The sequence below is a fragment of the Pristiophorus japonicus genome, chromosome 16 (genome assembly GCF_044704955.1).
Source record: "Pristiophorus japonicus isolate sPriJap1 chromosome 16, sPriJap1.hap1, whole genome shotgun sequence".
NCBI classification, from domain to species: domain Eukaryota; kingdom Metazoa; phylum Chordata; class Chondrichthyes; family Pristiophoridae; genus Pristiophorus; species Pristiophorus japonicus.
In genome coordinates, this window is record NC_091992.1 from 134,882,623 (window position 1) to 134,906,564 (window position 23,942).

The 23,942-nt window shown below is 50.6% G+C and overlaps 1 protein-coding gene across 2 annotated transcripts in view; it reads right to left on the bottom strand.

The window, feature by feature from the left end:
- ca10a (carbonic anhydrase Xa) overlaps positions 1–23,942 on the bottom strand; it is a 410,115-nt gene that overhangs the window by 183,330 nt on the left and 202,843 nt on the right. For both annotated transcript variants that reach the window (XM_070858252.1, XM_070858251.1), the window contains exon 3: positions 8,035–8,177. In XM_070858252.1, coding sequence (XP_070714353.1) covers positions 8,035–8,177 — 143 coding nt within the window. The remainder of the gene's footprint in view (positions 1–8,034; positions 8,178–23,942) is intronic.

The following is a 23,942-nucleotide window of genomic DNA, read 5'->3' on the forward strand; positions in this document are numbered from 1 at the left end:
GCCAATCCTCCAACTTAGCAACTACACTACGCTACAGTGACATACCCCAGCACAAGGCCGCAGTGACTCTGTACAGTTAGTAAGTGACCCTTACCCTGAATAAACAGTGACTCTGTACAGTTACAGTGAGTGACCCTTACCCTGAATAAACAATCCTGAGCAATTGGTGGAGTTGCGGAGATACACAGTAATGGAATACTGATTACTTGGAAGCTGTGTGATCTCTTGCACCAATCACAAGCCATGAGCTGTAATCACTCCCACATTTATATTTGGGCCGACCAGTGAGGAGAAAGGATGGCTTTGCGTTATAAAACTACCTTTAAACCGACCCAAACAGGGAGAGTAAGCCCACTGCCACACTCGACGCACTGCTCTGATGTACAGCCATTCCACGCTCGGAAATAACATTCAACAGCAGAACGATAACATTAGTGTACAATAATATGAATAAACATTGGGTCTGTATTCTCCCTCTGTCTCCCCCAACATCGATATTCAGCAGCTTCAGACACGAGTTATTCTCACAGAATCCTGCCTGTCGCTTTGATGGCCTCCGTTAAAAACTCAGTCCACATTTAGAAATAATCTGACTATTTCTCCAGCCGTGGCTCAGTGAGTCAATCTCTCGGCTCGGAATCTGAAGCTGGTGGTTTCAAGTCCCACTCCAGTGCAGTACTGAGGGAGTGCTGCACTGTCAGAGGGGCAGTACTGAGGGAGTGCTGCACTGTCCGAGGGGCAGTACTGAGGGAGTGCTGCACTGTCAGAGGGGCAGTACTGAGGGAGTGCCGCACTGTCAGAGGGGCAGTACTGAGGGAGTGCCGCACTGTCGGAGGGGCAGTACTGAGGGAGTGCTGCACTGTCAGAGGGGCAGTACTGAGGGAGTGCCGCACTGTCAGAGGGGCAGTACTGAGGGAGTGCCGCACTGTCGGAGGGGCAGTACTGAGGGAGTGCCGCACTGTCGGAGGGGCAGTACTGAGGGAGTGCTGCACTGTCCGAGGGGCAGTACTGAGGGAGCGCCGCACTGTCAGAGGGGCAGTACTGAGGGAGTGCCGCACTGTCGGAGGGGCAGTACTGAGGGAGTGCCGCACTGTCGGAGGGGCAGTACTGAGGGAGCATAGAAACATAGAAAATAGGTGCAGGAGTGGGCCATTCGGCCCTTCGAGCCTGCACCGCCATTCAATAAGATCATGGCTGATCATTCCCTCAGTACCCCTTTCCTGCTTTCTCTCCATACCCCTTGATCCCTTTAGCCGTAAGGGCCATATCTAACTCCCTCTTGAATATATCCAATGAACTGGCATCAACAACTCTCTGCGGGAGGGAATTCCACAGGTTAACAACTCTCTGAGTGAAGAAGTTTCTCCTCATCTCAGTCCTAAATGGCCTGCCCCTTATCCTAAGACTGTGTCCCCTGGTTCTGGACTTCCCCAACATTGGGAACATTCTTCCCGCATCTAACCTGTCCAGTCCCGTCAGAATCCTGTATGTGGAAGGCGAATGGAATGTTGGCCTTCATTGCGAGAGGGATAGAGTACAAAAGCAGGGAGGTCCTGCTGCAACTGTATAGGGTATTGGTGAGGCCGCACCTGGAGTACTGCATGCAGTTTTGGTCACCTTACTTAAGGAAGGATATACTAGCCTTGGAGTGGGTACAGAGACGATTCACTAGACTGATTCCAGAGATTACCTGATGATGATAGATTGAGTAGACTGGGTCTTTACTCGTTGGCGTTCAGAAGGATGAGGGGTGATCTTATAGAAACATTTAAAATAATGAAAGGGATAGACAAGATAGAGCCAGAGAGGTTGTTTCCACTGGTCGGGGAGACTAGAACTAGGGGGCACAGCCTCAAAATACAGGGAAGCCAACTTAAAACTGAGTTGAGAAGGAATTTCTTCTCCCAGAGGGTTGTGAATCTGTGGAATTCTCTGCCCAAGGAAACAGTTGAGGCTAGCTCATTAAATGTATTCAACTCACAGATAGATAGATTTTTAACCAATAAGGGAATTAAGGGTTATGGGGAGCGGGCGGGTAAGTGGAGCTGAGTCCACGGCCAGATCAGCCATGATCTTTTGAATGGCGGAGAAGGCTCGAGGGGCTAGATGGCCTACTCCTGTTCCTAATTCTTATGTTCTTATGTTCTATGTTTCTATGAGATCCCCTCTCATCCTTCTAAACTCCAGTGAATAAAGGCCCAGTTGATCCAGTCTCTCCTCATATGTCAGTCCTGCCATCCCGGGAATTAGTCTGTTGAACCTTCGCTGCACACCCTCAATAGCAAGAACGTCTTACCTCAGATTAGGAGACCAAAACTGAACACAATATTCCAGGTGTGGCCTCACCAAGGCCCTGTACAACTGCAGTAAGACTTCCCTGCTCCTATACTCAAATCCTCTCGCTATGAAGGCCAACATACCATTTGCCTTCTTCACCGCCTGCTGTACCTGTATGCCAACTTTCAATGACTGATGTACCATGACACCCAGGTCTCGTTGCACCTCCCCTTTTCCCAATCTGCCGCCATTCAGATAATATTCTGCCTTCGTGTTTTTGCCACCAAAGTGGATAACCTCACATTTATCCACATTATACTGCACCTGCCATGTATTTGCTCACTCGCCTAACCTATCCAAGTCACCCTGCAGCCTCTTAGCGTCCCCCTCACAGCTCACACCGCCACCCAGTTTAGTGTCATCTGCAAACTTGGAGATATTACATTCAATTCCTTCATCTAAATCATTAATATATATTGTAAAGAGCTGGGGTCCCAGCACTGAGCCCTGCGGCACTCCACTAGTCACTGCCTGCCATTCTGAAAAGGACCCGTTTATCCCGACTCTCTGTTTCCTATCTGCCAACCAGTTCTCTATCCACGTCAGTACATTACCTCAATACCATGTGCTTTAATTTTGCACACCAATCTCTTGTGTGGGACCTTGTCAAAACCCTTTTGAAAGTTCAAATACACCACATCCACTAGTTCTCCCTTGTCCACTTTACTAGTTACATCCTCAAAAAATTCCAGAAGATTTGTCAAGCATAATTTCCCTTTCATAAATCCATGCTGACTTGGACCAATCCTATCACTGCTTTCCAAATGTGCTGCTATTTCATCCTTAATAATTGTTCCAACATTTTCCCCACTACTGATGTCAGGCTAACCGGTCTATAATTATCCATTTTCTCTCTTCCTCCTTTTTTAAAAAGTGGTGTTACATCAGCTACCCTCCAGTCCATAGGAACTGATCCAGAGTCGCTAAATTGCTGGAAAATGATCACCAATGCATCCACTATTTCAAGGGTCACTTCCTTAACTATTCTGGGATGTAGAAAATCAGGCCCTGGGGATTTATCGGCCTTCAATCCCATCAATTTCCCCAACACAATTTCCCGCCTAATAAAGGATATCCTTCAGTTCCTCATTCTCACTAGACCCTCGGTCCCCTAGTACATCCGAAGGTTATTTGTGTCTTCCTTTGAGAAGACAGAACCAACGTTCTTGTTCAGTTGGTCTGCCATTTCTTAGTTCCCCGTTATAAATTCACCTGAGTCCGACTACAAGGGACCTACGTTTGTCTTTACTAATCTTTTTCTCTTCACATATCTATAGAAACTTTTGCAGTCAGTTTTTATGTTCCCTGCAAGCTTACTCTCGTACACTATTTTCCCCCTCCTAATTAAACCCTTTGTCCTCCTCTGCTGAATTCTAAATTTCTCCCAGTCCTCAGGTTTGCTGCTTTTTCTGGCCAATTTATATGCCTCTTCTTTGGATTTAACACTATCCTTAATTTCCCTTGTTAGCCACGGTTGAGCCACCTTCCCCGTTTTATTTTTACTCCAGACAGGGATGTACAGTTGTTGAAGTTCATCCATATGACCCTTAAATGTTTGCCATTGCCTATCCACCGTCAACCCTTTAAGTATCCTTTGCCAGTCTATTCTAGCCAATTCACGCCTTATCCCATCAAAGTTACCTTTCCTTAAGTTCAGGTCCCGAGTTTCTGAATTAACTTTGTCACTCTCCATCTTAATAAAGAATTCTACCATATTATGGTCACTCTTCCCCTCGCACAACAAGAGTGTTAATTAGTCCTTTCTCATTACACATCACCCAGTCTAGGATGGCCAGCCCTTTAGTTGGTTCCTCAACATATTGGTCTAGAAAACCATCCCTAATACATTCCAGGAAATCCTTCTCCACCGTATTGCTACCAGTTTGGTTAGCCCAATCATTATGTAGATTAAAGTAGCCCATGATTACTGCTTTACCTTTATTGCACACATCCCTTATTTCTTGTTTGATGCTGTCCCCAACCTCACTGCTACTGTTTGGTGGTCTGTACACAACTCCCACTCGTGTTTTCTGCCCTTTGGTATTCCGTAGCTCCACCCATACAGATTCCACATCATCCAAGCTAATGTCCTTCCTTACTGTTGCGTTAATTTCCTCTTTAACCAGCAACGCTAACCCACCTCCTTTTCCTTTCTGTCTATCCTTCCTAAATGTTGAATACCCCTGGACGTTGAGTTCCCAGCCTTGGTCACCCTGGAGCCATGTCTCCGTGATGCCAATCACATCGTATCCGTTAACTGCTATCTGCGCAGTTAATTCGTCCACCTTATTCCGAATACTCCTCGCATTGAGGCACAGAGCCTTCAGGCTTGTCTTTTTAACACACTTTGACCCTTTAGAATTTTGCTGTAAAGTGGCCCTTTTTGTTTTTTGCCTTGGGTTTCTCTGCCCTCCACTTTTACTATTCTTATTTCTATCTTTTGCTTCTGCCTCCATTTTATTTCCCTCTGTCTCCCTGCATAGGTTCCCATCCCCCTGCCATATTAGTTTAACTCCTCCCCAACAGCACTAGCAAACACTCCCCCTAGGACATTGGTTCCGGTCCTGCCCAGGTGCAGACCGTCCGGTTTGTACTGGTCCCACTCTCCCAGAACCGGGTCCAATGTCCCAGGAATTTGAATCCCTCCCTTCTGCACCACTCCTCAAGCCACGTATTCATCTGAGCTATCCTGCAATTCCTACTCTGACTAGCACGTGGCACTGGTAGCAATCCTGAGATTATTACTTTTGAGGTGCTACTTTTTAATTTAATTCCTAGCTCCCTAAATTCGTCTCATAGGACCTCATCCCGTTTTTTACCAATATCGTTGGTACCAATGTGCACTACGACAACTGGCTGTTCATCCTCCATTTTTAGAATACCCTGCACCCGCTCCAAGACATCCTTGACCCTTGCACCAGGGAGGCAACATACCATCCTGGAGTCTCGTTGCAGCCGCAGAAACGTCTATCTATTCCCCTTACAATAGAATCCCCTATCACTATCGCTCTCCCACTCTTTTTCCTGCCCTCCTGTGCAGCAGAGCCACCCGCACTGTCGGAGGGAGGGGCAGTACTGAGGGAGCACTGCACTGTCGGAGGGGCAGTACTGAGGGAGTGCCGTAGTGTCGGAGGGGCAGTACTGAGGGAGTGCCGCACTGTTGGAGGGGCAGTACTAAGGGAGCGCTGCACTGTTGGAGGTGCCATCTTTTGGATGAGACATTTAACTGGGGCCCCGTGTGCTCTCTCAGGTGAATATAAAAGATCTCATGGCACTATTTCGAAGAGAAGCAGGGAAGTTCTCCCCGGTCTTCTGGGCAATATTTATCCCTCAACCAACATCACCCAAAAACAGATTATCTGGTCATTATCACATTGCTGTGTGGTGGAGTTTGCTGTGCACAAATTGGCTGCTGCATTTCCAACATTACAACAGGGACTACACTCCAAAAGTCATCATCATAGGCAGTCCCTCAGAATCGAGGAAGACTTGCTTCCACTCTAAAAGTGAGTCCTCAGGTGACGGAACAGTCCAATACGGGAATTACAGTCTCTGTCACAGGTGGGACAGACAGTGGTTGAGGGAAAGGGAGGGTGGGACTGGTTTGCCGCACGCTCCTTCCGCTGCCTGCGCTTGATTTCTGCATGCTCTCGGCGACGAGACTCGAGGTGCTCAGCGCCCTCCCGGATGCACTTCCTCCACTTAGGGCGGACTGGTCTTTGGCCGGGGACTCCCAGGTGTCGGTGGGGATGTTGCACTTTATCAGGGAGGCTTTGAGGGTGGTCCCTTGTAACATTTCCGCTGCCCACCTGGGGCTCAGAGCACTTGCTTTGGGAGTCTCGTGTCTGGGGCATGCGAACAATGTGGCCTGCCCAGCGGAGCTGATCGAGTGTGGTCAGTGCTTCAATGCTGGGGATGTTGGCCTGGACGAGGACGCTAATGTTGATGTGTCTGTCCTCCCAGGGGATTTGCAGGATCTTGCGGAGACATTGTTGGTGGTATTTCTCCAGTATTTTGAGGTGTCTACTGTACATGGTCCATGTCTCTGAGCCATACAGGAGGGCGGGTATCACTACAGCCCTGTAGACCATGAGCTTGGTGACAGTTTTGAGGGACTGATCTTCAAACACTCTTTTCCTCAGGCGGCCGAAGGCTGCACTGGCTGTAAAGAGCATTGAGCTGTCCGGTGGTCATGAAAGGCGCTATAGAAATGCAAATCTTTCTTTCAATACAATATCAGGTCTCATTGCAACGTTCTTTTTCAATCATTCTCGGGGATGTGGGCATCGCTGGCAAGGTCGGCATTTATTGCCCATCCCTGGTTACACTGGACATAACGAAATGGCTTCTCAGGCACCTTCAGAGAGCAATAAATGTCATCCACGTTGGTCTGGGACTGGAGTCACACATAGGCTCAGACTGGGTAAGGTCGGCTGATGCCCTTCCCCAAAGGGCATGAGTGACCCACAACTTCACGGGCACTTTCCTGATACCAGCCTTTTATTTCTCGATCTGAAATCGAAGTTTCAAACTGGCCATGGTCCGATTTGAACTCTCCGACTACTAGATTATTAATCCAGGCCTCAAATAGTGCAGTACTATCACCACTACATTCCCGTACCCTGTAACATTACCTAGAATATACGGCACAGAAAGAGGCCATTTGGCCCATGCCCACGTTCATGCTCCACTCGAGCCCCACCTCAGTACATCAGCCTAACCCTCTGTGCCCTTCTCCCTCATGTGTTTATCTAACCTCCCTTAAATGCTCAATCTCAGAATAAGGGGTCGGCCATTTAGGGCTGAGGTGAGGAGGAATTTCTTCACTCAGAGGGTGGTGAATCTTTGGAATTCTCTGCCCCAGAGGGTGTGGAGGCTCAGTCGTTGAGTAGATTCAAGGCTGAGATCGATAGATTTTTGAACTTTAGAGGGAATCGAGGGATATGGGGATCGGGCGGGAAAGTGGAGTTGAGGTCAAAGGTCAGCCATGATCTGATTGAATGGCGGAGCGGACTCGAGGGGCCGAATGGCCGACTCCTGCTCCTATTTCTTACGTTCTTATTCACCTCAACCCCTCCCTGTGGCAGCGAGTTCCACATTCTCACCCCTCTCTGGGTAAAGGAGTTTCTCCTGAACTCCTCATTTGTTTTCTTGGTGACTATCTTATATTCATGGCCTGTCATTTTGCTCTTCCCCACAAATAGAATAGACACAGAGAGAGTGTTTCTGTCAAAATGTAAAAGACCTCTATTAGGTTACCCCTCAGCCTTCTCTCCTCCAGAGAGAGAGGAGGCCCAGCCTGTTTGACCCTGGTGTGTTCAATGTTAAACCTCCGTGGTAAACCCACCCCCTCACACATTCACAGCAGAAATGTCAGAAACATCCAACCACCGTCTCATAAATATTCAATCAGCATGTCGAGCTGCCTTTCAATTTATTTAATTTTAGTTGAGGGTAAAGTAATTAAGGCAGCAGCATTTCCCAAGGCTGGGTAACGATCTCAAGTGACTTTTTTTTTTACATGTCTGTAGTTTATCAAAAGACAACTTGGACAGAATGTGCAAATAAACGAGAGCAGGGAAAATGAAGCCTGGCTTGGGACATTGTGCACCCGGGGCGTTTGCCGATGGTGGGTGAGGTTTGGCGAGACTGGGCGATGGAGTGAGGCTGGCCAGGGTGTCTCTCAGTGCCACTTACCTTCCTGCCCGCCGTGTTGATACGCAGCGGTGTGAGGAAGGGGTCGAAGATCATGTGACTAGTCTCGATGTTGATTGGTGACTGCCTCTTTCCCACCGAGCATAGATTCCAGGCCGAGTTCACCAAGCCCCAGAATGAGGGAACTGTTCAAAAAGAATTAACAAAAAACAAAGAATCAGCTACAAATCACACGCATCCGGTTCATGTCACGTCACCGGGCAGAGTCATCGAATCACAACAACAACAACACATTGATATAGCACCTTTAACGTAGTAAAACGTCCCAGGGTGCTTCACAGGAGTGTTATAAGACAAAACAAATAAAATTAACACCGAGCCACATAAGGAGATATTAGGGCAGGTGACCAGAAGCTCGGTCAAAGAGGCGGGTTTTAAGGAGTGTCTTGAAAGAAGAGCGAGAGGCGGAGAGGTTTAGGGAGGGAGTTCCAGAGCAAGAACACAGGTCTTGCCAGCTCTCTGAAAGAGCAATCCAAATCGTCCCACTCCCCCCCGCCCTTTCCCCACAGCCCGGCAAATGTGTCCCTTTCAACTAAAGTTACTATTGAATCTCCTCCCACTGCCCTTTCAGGCAGCGTGTTCCCGATCACAACTCACTGCGTAAAAACATTCTCCTCCTCTACCCCTCTGTTCCTTTGCGTATATATGTAGTCTATAGTTTTCTACATTCTCTCTAAAGCTGCAATGTATTCTTGTGTCTGCTGATTCCATCATTGGCCAGTCAGTGACTTGCAAACTGGTCTCGTCTAATTCCACTTGGAAATCAGCCCCACTCCAGCACAAAAATACAGGCTGACACTCCAGTGCAGTACTGAGGGAGCGCTGCAGTGTCGGAGGGGCAGTACTGAGGGAGCGCCACACTGTCGGAGGGGCAGTACTGAGGGAGCGCCGCTCTGTCGGAGGGGCAGTACTGAGGGAGCGCCGCACTGTCGGAGGGGCAGTACTGAGGGAGCGCCGCACTGTCGGAGGGGCAGTACTGAGGGAGCGCCACACTGTCGGAGGGGCAGTGCTGAGGGAGCGCCGCTCTGTCGGAGGGGCAGTACTGAGGGAGTGCCACACTGTCGGAGGGGCAGTGCTGAGGGAGTGCCACACTGTCGGAGGGGCAGTGCTGAGGGAGTGTCGCTCTGTCGGAGGGGCAGTACTGAGGGAGTGCTGCACTATCGGAGGGGCAGTACTGAGGGAGTGCTGCAGTATCGGAGGGGCAGTACTGAGGGAGCGTCGCACTGTCAGAGGGACAGTACTGAGGGAGTGCCGCACTGTCGGAAGGCCCCACTGTTTCTAGTAACATCACCATCGTTGTTCCCTGTGAGAGAACCAGTACAAGGGACCGCTGATCGTTAATTGTGGGTTGAAATCGCGATTCAGGACAGGTGCCCGGAATCGAACACAGCCCGGGGCCAGCGTTGCACTGCTGACATCACAGACCGAGGGCTGGGTGGGCGGGTGTGAAACAACAGGTGGCACTATCTGCGGACGTTCAGCCGACAAACCCCTTCAACCAACACCCAGAGAGGAGGAGGAGCTGGTCAGCCAATCGCATTTCTGTTGGCGGGATCTTGCTATGTGCAAAAAATGTCTGCCGTGTTCCCCGACGTCACGGTAACTGTACTACAAAGCAATTCACTGGAGGTGGCAATGCCAAGAGACGGGACAGGCCGCTACCTAAATTCACCGACATTTACACCAAGTGAGGCTGAAATTGGTCTTGGGTGAAGTTGGCCAGCCAATCAGCTGCCCGTTTAACAGCGCGCCCCGAACTCTGACCCACTGGACTCAATGGCCACGGTGTAAAACGGGCAGCTGATTGGCTATCGCCCGTTGGCCGCTGGCAGCAGGGGATGGATTCAGGGGATGGAACAGTTGTGCAGAGTAACTGTTCACTGCCCGGCCTTGGCTCACTCGTGGGGCCTGGCTACCTCTTGAGGGGAACAGGCCCAGCAACGCACTGTCTGCACTGGCTGATGGGCAAGGTGTTTACACACCAGTCCCTGAACCATCGGCACGGCTGCACACAGGCCTGTGTGCAGCATAAACACCGGCACGGATAGTTGGCCCAGTGACCTGTTATTGCGCAGTAAATACTGTGTAACAACAGCCTGCTTTTTACCCCCATGTATGATATTTATATAACTAGTGATCAAAGAATATATATATATATATATATATAGTTAAAGCCACAACGTTGTTTCAGGCTCCATGCTGTTTCGCCCTCCCGATACAGCTTGCAGCCGTGACCTGGAAGTTGTGTAGAGGACACAGAGAGGCTGCAAGGAGATTTGGATAGGTTAAGTAAATGGGCTAAGGTTTGGCAGATGGAATACAATGTCGGAAAATGTGAGGTCAGCCACCTTGGGAAAAAAACAGTAAAAGGGAATATTATTTGAATGGGGAGAAATTACAACATGCTGCGGTGCAGAGGGACCTGGGGGTCCTTGTGCATGAATCCCAAAAAGTTAGTTTGCAGGTGCAGCAGGTAATCAGGAAGGCGAATGGAATGTTGGCCTTCATTGCGAGAGGGATAGAGTACAAAAGCAGGGAGGTCCTGCTGCAACTGTGTAGGGTATTGGTGAGGCCGCACCTGGAGTACTGTGTGCAGTTTTGGTCACCTTACTTAAGGAAGGATATACTAGCTTTGGAGGGGGTACAGAGACGATTCACTAGGCTGATTCCGGAGATGAGGGGGTTACCTTATGATGATAGATTGAGTAGACTGGGTCTTTACTCGTTGGAGTTCAGAAGGATGAGGGGTGATCTTATAGAAACATTTAAAAAAGTGAAAGGGATAGACAAGATAGAGGCAGAGAGGTTGTTTCCACTGGTCGGGGAGACTAGAACTAGGGGGCACAGCCTCAAAATACGGGGGAGCCAATTTAAAACCGAGTTGAGAAGGAATTTCTTCTCCCAGAGGGTTGTGAATCTGTGGAATTCTCTGCCCAAGGAAGCAGTTGAGGCTAGCTCATTGAATGTATTCAAATCACAGATTGATAGATTTTTAACCAATAAAGGGAATTAAGGGTTACGGGGAGTGGGCGGGTAAGTGGAGCTGAGTCCACGGCCAGATCAGCCATGATCTTGTTGAATGGCGGAGCAGGCTCGAGGGGCTAGATGGCCTACTCCTGTTCCTAATTCTTATGTTCTTATGTTCTAATGTTCTTATAAAGCTTCAGTTGGGGAGAGTCCAGACAATCCCGGGTGGGTACCCCGGGTCTGATGGGAGGGGTGCCCAGCGATCCCATGTGCCTGAGAAATCAGCCTCCGCAGTGCTCACTGAACGTGTGGCCAATGGACAAACATTGGATAGGATGCAAGACCAGGAGGAATAGGAGCAGGAGTCGGCCATTCGGCCCCTCGAGCCTGCGCCATCCAATGAGATCGCGGCTGATCTCCGACCAGCTCCACTTTCCTGCACTATCCCCACATCCCTTGATTTGATAAATATCCAAAAATCTATCGATCTCAGCCTTGAATATACTCAACGACTGAGCCTCCACAGCCCTCTGGGGCAGAGAATCCCAAAGATCCACCTCCCTCTGAGTGAAGAAATTCCTCCTCATCTCAGTCCTAAATGGCCGAGCCCTTATCCTGAGACTGTGACCCCTGGTTCTAGACTCCCCAGCCCGGGGGGAAACACCCTCCCTGCATCGTCAATATTAACCCCACTTCAGGGTTAATCTTAGACGTTTCAATGAGATCACCTCTCATACAAACCCGAGACAGTAAAGGCCCAATTTACTCAATCTCGCCTCATAGGACCCCACCCCCTCCCAGGGATCACTCTGGTGATTATAGTAGCCTGCTACAAATTGGAAAGCAGTCACAGATCTTGGCGGGGGTGGGTTAAATGTTCCCCGACGCCCGATTTAACACCACCCCAGTATAGCTTTAATCCAAAAAGAGTCCGGAAATCTCTAAACGCAACTCCGACACTAAATGCCTGATGTGTGAAGCTTTCTTTTGTCCTGCCATGTCTTGAGGTGGGTGTTAATTATTCATGTCGTTGCTGCTGTCAACGATTGCACCAGCAACATAAATATCGCAACACAAACTGTCATCGGGCCCTCGCTCCAGTTTTAGACTATGGGAACGACACTCTGACTGATCACACCTTGAAACAGCTTCCCAAGTGGTTTATTCTATACAACGTGTACAAATCTATCAGTACTCATCTTTGCTGATAGTATTTTGTGCAGAGACAACAGTCAGATGTATGGCTCAGAGACGTGGACCATGTACAGTAGACACCTCAAATCGCTGGAAAAATATCACCAACGATGTCTCCACAAGACCCTGCAAATCCCCTGGGAGGACAGACGCACCAACGTCAGTGTTCTCGACCAGGCCAACATCCCCAGCATCGAAGCACTGACCACACTCGACCAGCTCCGCTGGGCAGGGCCACATTGTCCGCATGCCTGACACGAGACTCCCAAAGCAAGTGCTCTACTCGGAACTCCGACACGGCAAGCGAGCCCCAGGTGGGCAGAGGAAACGTTACAAGGACACCCTCAAAGCCTCCCTGATAAAATGCAACATCCCCACCGACACCTGGGAGTCCCCGGCCAAAGACCAGTCCACCCTAAGTGGAGGAAGTGCATCCGGGAGGGCGCTGAGCACCTTGAGTCTCGTCGTCGAGAGCATGCAGAAACCAAGCGCAGGCAGCGGAAGGAGCGTGCGGCAAACCTGTCCCACCCACCCCTTCCATCAACCACTGTCTGTCCCACCTGTGACAGGGACTGTGGTTCTCGTATTGGACTGTTCAGTCACCTGAAAACTCACTTTTGGAGTGGAAGCAAGTCTTCCTCGATTTCGAGGGACTGCCTATGATGATGATGATGATATTGTTCCCTTTCACCTGCTGTGTGCTGTACATGTACACGGGCTGACACAGTGTGTACAGGAGACATTGGGACATGCACAGTGTGTACAGGAGACACTGGGACACGCACAGTGTGTACAGGAGACACTGGGACACACACAGTGTGTACAGGAGACACTGGGACACACACAGTGTGTACAGGAGACACTGGGACACAGACAGTGTGTACAGGAGACATTGGGACACGCACAGTGTGTACAGGAGACACTGGGACACGCACAGTGTGTACAGGAGACACTGGGACACGCACAGTGTGTACAGGAGACACTGGGACACGCACAGTGTGTACAGGAGACACTGGGACATGCACAGTGTGTACAGGAGACACTGGGACACGCAGTGTGTACAGGAGACACTGGGACACGCACAGTGTGTACAGGAGACACTGGGACACGCACAGTGTGTACAGGAGACACTGGGACACGCACAGTGTGTACAGGATGTCATGTATGTACTTTTGGGATCACTAGCCACTAGATGGCATCACTGTTGGAGGCCATTGGGCTGTATGCACGTGTGTGCAGCCCAAGTATAAAATGCCAGCCATTTTTTATATTAGTCACTTTGGGCCTTAATAAAGCAGAGCCAAAGTCATACCTCTTGGAGTTAAACAGAACTCAGACTAACAGTTATTGCATGCATAACATTAGGCGACGAGGCAACAAGAACCTTTGCATGCAAAAATGAGCACAATTGGATTATTGGAGCGACTCGTGGAAGGAGAAGATTGGGCAGAACTTTGTGAGCCGTTTGAGCCAGTTCTTCGTGGCCAACAAAACGCAGATCGGCGCTGGGCGCTGTTCCTCGCGGTTTGCAGTCCAAATATTTATGGTCTGATAAAGAATCTACTCCTGCCTGTGAGCCTAACAGAGAAGACGTATGAAGAATTGTGTAACTGGTACAGGACCACCTTAAGTCAGACGAAGGCATCATCATCTCGAGATACAGACTTTACACGCACGTTCGCTCAGAGGGCCAGAATGCGGCGGAATTCGTTGCCGACCTGAGAGAGTCTAGCGGGACCGTGTAAGTTCGGGGCTGTGTTGGCAGACATGCTGCGGGACCTCTTTGTAATTGGCATCAACCACGAGGTGATCCTGCGTAAACTACTGGCGGTGGAGACGTTGGACTTGAACAGGGCCATCACGATCGCTCAGTCATGCATGGCGATGGATAGAAGTCTAAAACAGATATCAGTGAAAAATCAAAACTCGGCAAGTACTGTAAATGTAATTGATTTGGCGCTCGGCAGAGCGGCACATGGCAGGGCCAACCCGACTGCGTACGCGAAACCTGTGGCTGCCCAAAGTCCGCCAGTGGGAATGCATCCGATTCCTCCGTGTTGGCGTTGTGGGGGAAATCACCGGCACCAGCAGAGCCGATTTAAGCAATATAGTTGCAAAGGCTGTCTGAGAGTGGGGCATCTCCAGTGCAAGTGTCCACAGATGAGCAAGCGTGCTGCAACACACCACATGGAGGATGATGGTCAGACTAACGCGGTTCGGGATACGCAATCCGAGACACCAGAGGAGGAAGTGTATGGATTTCATAGCAGGATAGTTAAGATGAATATGTGGCTTGAGGAATGGTGCAAGAGAGAGGGATTCAAATTCCTGGGACATTGGAACCGGTTCCGGGGGAGGTGGGACCAGTACAAATCGGACAGTCTGCACCTGGGCAGGACCGGAACCCATGTCCGAGGCGGAGTGTTTGCTAGTGCTGTTGGGGAGGGTTTAAACTAATATGGCAGAGGGATGGGAATCTATGCAGGGTAACTAAGCAGTATGCATGACAGGCGGGTCTGCAGTGACCCTTGGGTTACTCGCTTCATATTCTACTTTATGATTTGGACTGCACGTTCTGCTTGCCCATTGGATGCAGGTTTGAACGGTGCTGACCGTATGTGTTTGATACCATTGAGTTTCATGAACTCTTGAAACTCCTGACTGGTGAAGCACGATCCATTGTTGCTAACAACGATGTCAGGCAGACCATGTGTCGCGAACATGACACTGAGATTCTCACTGGTAGCTGTGGATGTGCTGGATGACATGATTATACACTCTATCCACTTCGAATATGCATCCACCACAACTAAAAACACCTTCCCCAGGAAGGGACCTGCAAAGTCTCTGTGGATCCTGGACCATGGTTTGGACGGCCACGACCACAGACTCAGCGGCGATTCCGCTGGTGCTTTGCTGAGCTGCATGCAAGTGTTGCACTGATGCGTACATGATTCCAGCTTCGAGTCAATTCCCGGGCTTTCATCATCACTATACCAGGATGTGTGCTGTGTAACTCATGTACAAATTTCTCTCTCCCTTTCTTGGGCATAACAACACGATTGCCCCACAGCATACGATCCGACTGAATAGACAGTTCGTCTTTGCGATGAATGTAAGGTTTGGTCTCCTCGCACATTTGCTTAGAGGATGTAACTCTTCACCACCGATAAAATCCAGGTCTTAACTTGTTGAGCCGTGACAGGAGTTCCTTCACTCTCAAAAGCATCCATAACTAACAATAGGTCAGCCGGTTGTGGCGTTTCCACATCCAGTGTGGGCAACGGCAGACGGCTCAAAGCATCGACACAATTCTCGATGCCAGGTCTATGGCGAATGACATAATCATAAGCGGATAATGTCAGCGCCCACCTCTGGATGCGGGATGAAACATTGGTATTGATACCTTTGTTTTCAGAGAACAGTGAAATGAGCGGCTTGTGACCTGTCTCAAGTTCAAACCGAAGACCAAACAGGTACTGATGCATCTTTTTAACCCCATACACACAGGCTACTGCTTCTTTCTCTACCATGCTTTAGACAAACTTTTTGAAGCATACGCGACTAGTTGAAGTTTACCCGACTCATTAGCTTGTTGGAGTGTGCAACCAATTGCATATGATGAAGCATCACAGGCCAATACTAAATGTTTACATGGGTCATAATGTACCAGCAGCTTGTTAGAGCAAAGTAGATTAGGGGCTTTCTCAAAAGCTCTGTCTTGAGACGCACCCCACACCCAGTTGTCGCCTTTTAGCCACATGTGCAGTGGTTCTAATAAGGTGCTCAATTTAGGTAGGAAGTTACCGAAGTAGTTGAGTAGACCCAGGAAGGAACGCAGCTCTGTCACATTCTGAGGCTTGGGTGCATTCATGATGGCCTCGGTTTTCACGTCCGTGGGCCTGATGCCGTCAGCAGCAATTTTCCTCCCCAGGAATTCGACCTCTGGTGCCATGAAGACGCACTTCGAGCGTTTCAGTCTGAGTCCCACTTTGTTCAGACGATATAGAACCTCTTCCAGGTTGTTTAGATGTTCCTCGGAGTCACGACCAGTGATCAGGATGTCATCTTGGAACACGATAGTCCTGGGAACGGACTTCAGTAGACTCTCCATGTTCCTCTGAAATATTGCTGCAGCCGAGCGAATTCCAAAAGGGCACCTGTGATAAATAAACAGTCCTTTGTGCGTGTTAATGCACGTAAGTCTCTGCAACATCTCAACCAACTCCTGTGTCATGTAGGCCGACGTCAAGTTCAGTTTGGTGAACAACTTCCTTCTGACTAGCGTTGCAAACAAGTCATCAGCCTTCGGTAACGGGTACTGATCCTGTTTCGAAACCCTGTTGATCGTAGCCTTGTAGTCTCCACAGATTCTGACTGTGTCATCAATTTTCAGCACAGGAACAATGGGGCTGACCCATTCAGTAAATTCGACCGATGATATGATCCCTTCACGCTGGAGTCTGTCCAGTTCGATTTTGACCTTCTCCCTCATCATATATGGCACTGCCCGAGCTTCATGATGGACGGGTCTTGCATCTGAGTCCACGTGGACCTGCACCTTGGCTCCCGTGAAGTTGCCGATATCCGGTTCGAACAGCGAGGGGAACTTGCTCAGTTCTTGGGCACATGTATCTTCCTCCGACGACAACGCCTTGATGTCGTTTCAGTCGCATCTGATTTTTACAATAGCTATTTATAATATACATTTACCCCAGCTATTTACAATATACATCAATGATTTAGATGAAGGAATTGAGTGTAATATCTCCAAGTTTGCAGATGACACTAAGCTGGGTGGCGGTGTGAGCTGTGAGGAGGATGCTAAGAGGCTGCAGGGTGACTTGGATAGGTGAGTGGGCAAATGCATGGCAGATGCAGTATAATGTGGATAAATGTGAGGTTATCCACTTTGGTGGCAAAAACACGAAGGCAGAATATTATCTGAATGGCGACAGATTAGGAAAAGGGGAGGTGCAACGAGACCTGGGTGTCATGGTACATCAGTCATTGAAAGTTGGCATGCAGGTACAGCAGGCGGTTAAGAAAGCAAATGGTATGTTGGCCTTCATAGCGAGGAGATTTGAGTATAGGAACAGGGAGGTCTTACTGCAGTTGTACAGGGCCTTAGTGAGGCCTCACCTGAATATTGTGTTCAGTTTTGGTCTCCTAACCTGAGGAAGGACGTTCTTGCTATTGAGGGAGTGCAGCAAAGGTTCACCAGACTGATTCCCAGGATGGCAGGACTGACATATGCGGAGAGACTGGATCGACTGGGCCTGTATTCACTGGAGTTTAGAGGAATGAGAGGGGATCTCATAGAAACATATAAAATTCTGACGGGACTGGACAGGTTAGATGCAGGAAGAATGTTCCCGATGTTGGGGAAGTCCAGAACCAGGGGACACAGTCTAAGGATAAGGGGTAGGCCATTTAGGACTGAGATGAGGAGAAACTTCTTCACTCAGAGAGTTGTTAACCTGTGGAATTCCCTACCGCAGAGAGTTGTTGATGCCAGTTCATTGGATATATTCAAGAGGGAGTTAGATATGGCCCTTATGGCCAAAGGGATCAAGGGGTATGGAGAGAAAGCAGGAAAGGGGTACTGAGATGAATGATCAGCCATGATCTTATTGAATGGTGGTGCAGGCTCGAAGGGCTGAATGGCCTACTCCTGCACCTATTTTCGATGTTTCTATTACACCTCACACCGCCAGTTAATATAACAAGTATTGAATGCGCTCATCATTGTTACTCTGTAATCCACAGCACCTCCATCTCGGAGAGGAGATGGTTTTACAAATATGATCATAATTCGCACGCAGTTCACTGAGCGATGCACGTGTAGAATTGAGCAGGAAATGGAATAAACCTGAAGACCAGAACACCAGGATTCAGCTCCCCCTGGGCTGTCTCTGGCCGGGGATTGGAAGGCTATGACAGCGTAGTGGTGACCTTACTGGACCAGTCAATGCCAAGAACCAGCTTCACAGCCCACCCTGCCGTTTGAGAATTTGAATTCAGTTACCTCAGGGAGTGGTTAAGGCAATGGCATTTAAGGGGAAGCTGGACAAACACATGAGGTAGAAACAAAGAAAAACTTGCATTTAGATAGCGCCTTTCATGACCACAGGACATCTCAAAGTGATTTACAGCCAATGAAGTACTTTTGGAGTATAGTCACTGTTGTATTGTGGGAAACACGGCAGCCGTTTTGCACTCAGCAAGCTCCCACACACAGCGACGTGATAATGACCAGATAATCTGTTTTAGTGATGTTGGTTGAGGGATAAATATTGGTCCAGGACATTGGGGGTAACTCCCCTGCTCTTCTTCCAAATAGTGCCCTGGGATCTTTTACGAGAGAGAGCAGACAGGGTCCTCGGAAAGATGGCACCTCCCTCAGTAATGCCCCTCCGACAGTGCAGCGCTCCCGCAGTACTGCCCCTCCGACAGTGCAGCGCTCCCTCAGTACTGCCACTCCGACAGTGCGGAACTCCCTCAGTACTGCCCCTCCGACAGTGCAGCGCTCCCTCAGTACTGCCCCTCCGACAGTGCGGCACTCCCTCAGTACTGCCCCTCCGACAGTGCAGCGCTCCCTCAGTACTGCCCCTCCGACAGTGCGGCACTCCCTCAGTACTGCCCCTCCGACAGTGCAGCACTCCCTCAGTACTGCCCCTCCGACAGTGCGGCACTCCCTCAGTACTGCCCCTCCGACAGTGCGGCACTCCCTCAGTACGGTACTGGGAGTGTCAGCCTGGCCACTGAGTTGTATTGAACCACTTCGAAGACTCGCACACAGGTTAAAGTGGTTCGAGGGCTTGGCCCAGCCCCAATTCGAGCTGAGCAGTTTGTGCACTCAGTGGGTTTTAACGAAAATCCCACAGCTTCATGCTTCTTAACTCCAGAGTTTTTAAACCCAATTTGAATTCTCAAACTGCCAGGGTGGGATTTGAATTTACGCTCCCTGGATAATTAGGTCACAGAATGCTACCCCCAGAGGGAGGCCATTGGGCCCATCGAGCCTGTGCCGGCTCTGTGACAGAGCGATCCAATCAGTCCCACTCCCCGCCCTTTCCCCACAGCCCGGCAAAATTTCTCCGTTTTAATTATTTAACCAATTGCCGTTTGAAAGTTATGATTGAATCTGCTTGCACCGTCCTTTCAGGCAGCGTGTCCCAGATCACAGCAACACGCTGCGTAAGAAAGATTTCCTCATCGCCCCTCTGGCTTGTTTGCCGATTATTTGAAGTGTGTGCGCAGGATTTGGGATTACTAGTTCAGCATCATCATCACAGGCAATCCCTTGGCATCGAGGAAGATTTGCTTCCACTGTACAGTCCAATACAGGAATTAACGTCTGTGTCACAGGTGGGACAGACAGTGGTTGAGGGAAAGGGAGGGTGGGACTGGTTTGCCGCACGCTCCTTCCGCTGCCTGCGCTTGATTTCTGCATGCTCTCGACGATGAGACTCGAGGTGCTCAGTGACACAGCTACTGACCCACTCTGGCCTTTACAGGTGAACGTTGAGTGAATGATGGGCGTTGATCAATGGGACCCGGGCACACTCTCACTCGCCAATCTTTCATTACCCTACAATGCTGCCCCCTATTGCCCAGCTATGACATGCCCCATGCGTCTGCCCACAGCGGATTGCCTGAGCTTGGGGGTATCCCAGGTCTGGCCAGGAACCATCCTGTGGCCCGGAGATCGAGGGGAGGCTATTGTCTTTGCACTCGGTTTGCCATCTCTGGTCGGACATATTCCTGGAAGTTTCATCACATGACCGTTCCGCTCCACACTCTCGCCATTGGTCGCCTGACACGCCTATCCTCACAATGCCCTGCCCCCACACTCTCGCCATTGGCCACTGACATGTCCACCCTTGCGGTGGCCCGCCTCTGCACTCTCGCTATTGGTCACTGACATGTCCACCCTCGTGGTGCCCCGCCCCCACACTCTCGCCACTGGTCACTGACAGGTCCACCCTCACGGTGCCCCGCCCCCCCATACCGATCGGAAAGTGAATACACTCTTCATTATCTGATCGGATGATTCCCGACTCTCAGTCCACAACAACAACAACAACTTGTATTTCTATAGCACTGTTAACGTAGTGAAATGTCCCAAGGTGCTTCACAGGAGTGTTGTGCTATAAAAATTTGACTCCGAGCCACATAAGGAGAAATTAGCGCAGTCTTGGTCAACAAGATCGGTTTTAAGGTGCACCTTGAAGGAGGAGAGAGAGGTAGAGAGGTGGAGAGGTTTAGGGAGGGAGTTCCAGAGCTTGGGGCCCAGGCAGCTGAAGGCACGGCCACCGATGGTGGAGCGATTATAATCAGGGATGCTCAGGAGGGCAGAATTAGAGGAGCGCAGAGATCTCGGGGGGTGGGGGGCTGGAGGAGATTACAGAGATAGGGAGGGGCGAGGGCCATGGAGGGTTTTGGGATGAGAATTTTGAAATCGAAAAGTTCAATAATGACCAAACATAAAGTGTTCAATTACTTTTTAAAGCACAATTGTTATGAAGGCCACCGACGCCTTTTCTCCCGGGTCTTGCTCCCAGAGGTCCAGGACATGAACCTTCAGTGGCAGGAGACCCCAGGGTGATCCCACAGGGTTGGAAACCCCTCCTGTGCAACCGCAGGCGATGCAGTGGGGCCGGCGGGCAGGATGGGTTGCAGCGGGCGATGTGATGCAGTGGGGCCGGTGGGCAGGATGGGTTGCAGCGGGCGGTGCGATGCGATGCAGTGGGGCCGGTGGGCAGGATGGGTTGCAGCGGGCGGTGCGATGCGATGCAGTGGGGCCGGTGGGCAGGATGGGTTGCAGCGGGCCATGCGATGCGATGCAGTGGGGCCGGCGGGCAGGGTGGGTTGCAGCGGGCCATGCGATGCGATGCAGTGGGGCCGGCGGGCAGGGTGGGTTGCAGCGGGCCATGCGATGCGATGCAGTGGGGCCGGCGGGCAGGGTGGGTTGCAGCGGGCGATCCGATGCGATGCAGTGGGGCCGGTGGGCAGGATGGGTTGCAGCGGGCGATGTGATGCAGTGGGGCCGGTGGGCAGGATGGGTTGCAGCGGGCGGTGCGATGCGATGCGATGCAATGGGGCCGGTGGGCAGGGTGGGTTGCAGCGGGCGATCCGATGCGATGCAGTGGGGCCGGCGGGCAGGGTGGGTTGCAGCGGGCGATCCGATGCGATGCAGTGGGGCCGGCGGGCAGGGTGGGTTGCAGCGGGTGATGCGATGCGATGCGATGCAATGGGGCCGGTGGGCAGGGTGGGTTGCAGCGGGCGATGCGATGCGATGCGATGCAATGGGGCCGGTGGGCAGGGTGGGTTGCAGCTGGCTATGCGATGCAGTGGGGCCGGCGGGCAGGATGGGTTGCAGTGGGCGATGCGATGTGATGCGATGCAATGGGGCCGGTGGGCAGGGTGGGTTGCAGCGGGCGATGCGATGCGATGCGATGTGATGCAGTGGGGCCGGTGGGCAGGGTGGGTTGCAGCGGGCGATGCGATGCAGTGGGGCCGGCGGGCAGGGTGGGTTGCAGCGGGCGATGCGATGCAGGAAGGGCTTCCTCGGTGAGGCTCAGCTTCTGCGGGCAATGCTTGCGGCACAGCTGAAGGTAACGGAAGGACCCGGAAGGACCGGGGACCACGGTAAAAGGCAACACCGGGGCTGAGGGGCGTCAGTGACTGGGGAGAGACTACAGAAACTGGGGTTCTCCGCGGAGCAGATTTATTAGAGACGTTCAAAATCTTGAAGGGTTTTGACAGAGTAGATCGGGAGAACCTGTTCCCGGGGACAGGAGGGCCGGTAACCAGAGGGACACAGATTGACGATAATCGGCGATAGAACCAGACGGGAAGAGGAGGAGAATGTTTTTACGCAGCGAGTTGTTGTGATCGGGAACGCGCTGCCTGAAAGGGCGGTGGGAGCAGATTCAATAGTGACTTTCAAACAATAAATATTTGAAAGGGAAAGATTTGCCGGGCTGTGGAGAAAGAGCGGGGCGAGTGGGACTGATTGGATCGCTCTGTCACAGAGCCGGCACAGACTCAATGGGCCCAATGGCCTCCTTCTGTGCTTCTTTGCCTTCCAAGGTTACTCTTTCCCCCCAAGGCACTGGCAGATGTTTCCGACATAGCACAAGTCATCATAGAGTGATACAGCACAGGAGGAGGCCATTGGGCTAATCGTGCCTGTGCTGGCTCTGTGACAGAGCCGTACGATCAATCCCACTCCCCGGCCCTTTCCCCATAGACCTGCAATTTATCAGCTGTAAGACAATGCACCTTGTGTGCCAGGATTGAGCAGCTGTGTGTATCCCTGCACCAACACAGAGACAGACTGGGCTGTAACCCACTGCACGCTCCAAACTGGATGTGTCTTCAAGCAAAGTGTTGGGGTGCCATGCAGGTTGCCCAGAGACACTGATCCTGATAGATCTGGACTATAATTGCATTGGGATTTCTTAAATTAAAAAACACAGCCCATTTGAATCATTCATTTAACAATTCACTATAAACAAAAATGACAGAACATATTGATGAAAAGGAATTTTTCACAATTAGAATTCTAGACTCTGGCAGTCTCTCATCTTCATTAGTCAGCGGGTCGATGACAGAGTCAGCCCGAAAACAATGAGTTGTCAATGATCACTCGTCACCTTCGATCAGTATTGGGATTCGACAGTGTAAGTGATTGGGGAGGGGTTGGGTCCATTAGGATTGTGTACAGTGGGAGTGAATGGGAAGGGGTTGGGTCCATTGGGATTGTGTACAATTGGAGTGAATGGGAAGGGGTTTGGGTCCATTGGGATTGTGTACAATGGGAGTGAATGGGAAGGGGTTTGGGTCCATTGGGATTGTGTACAATGGGAGTGAATGAGAAGGGGTTTGGGTCCATTGGGATTGTGTACAATGGGAGTGAATGGGAAGGGGTTTGGGTCCATTGGGATTATGTACAGTGGGAGTGAATGGGAAGGGGTTTGGGTCCATTGGGATTGTGTACAGTGGGAGTGAATGGGAAGGGGTTGGGTCCATTGGGATTGTGTACAATGGGAGTGAATGGGAAGGGGTTTGGGTCCATTGGGATTGTGTACAATGGGAGTGAATGGGAAGGGGTTTGGGTCCATTGGGATTGTGTACAGTGGGAGTGAATGGGAAGGGGTTTGGGTCCATTGGGATTGTGTACAGTGGGAGTGAATGGGAAGGGGTTGGGTCCATTGGGATTGTGTACAATAGGAGTGAATGGGAAAGGGTTTGGGTCCATTGGGATTGTGTACAGTGGGAGTGAATGGGAAGGGGTTTGGGTCCATTGGGATTGTGTGCAGTGGGAGTGAATGGGAAGGAGTTTGGGTCCATTGGGATTGTGTACAGCGAGAGTGAATGGGAAGGGGTTGGGTCCATTAGGAGTGAATGGGAAGGGGTTGGGTCCATTGGGATTGTGTACAATGGGAGTGAATGGGAAGGGGTTGGGTCCATTGGGAGTGAATGGGAAGGGGTTGGGTCCATTGGGATTGTGTACAGTGGGAGTGAATGGGAATGGGTTGGGTCCATTGGGAGTGAATGGGAAGGGGTTGGGTCGATTGGGATTGAGTACAATGAATGATCTGATACACCAGGTTTGGCTGCGATTGTGAAATGCATTTATCAGGCACTAACTGTGATGCAGACTGCCGCGGTGCTTTCTACACACAGTGATTTACAGCCAAGCTCCTGTTTAGCCAGCT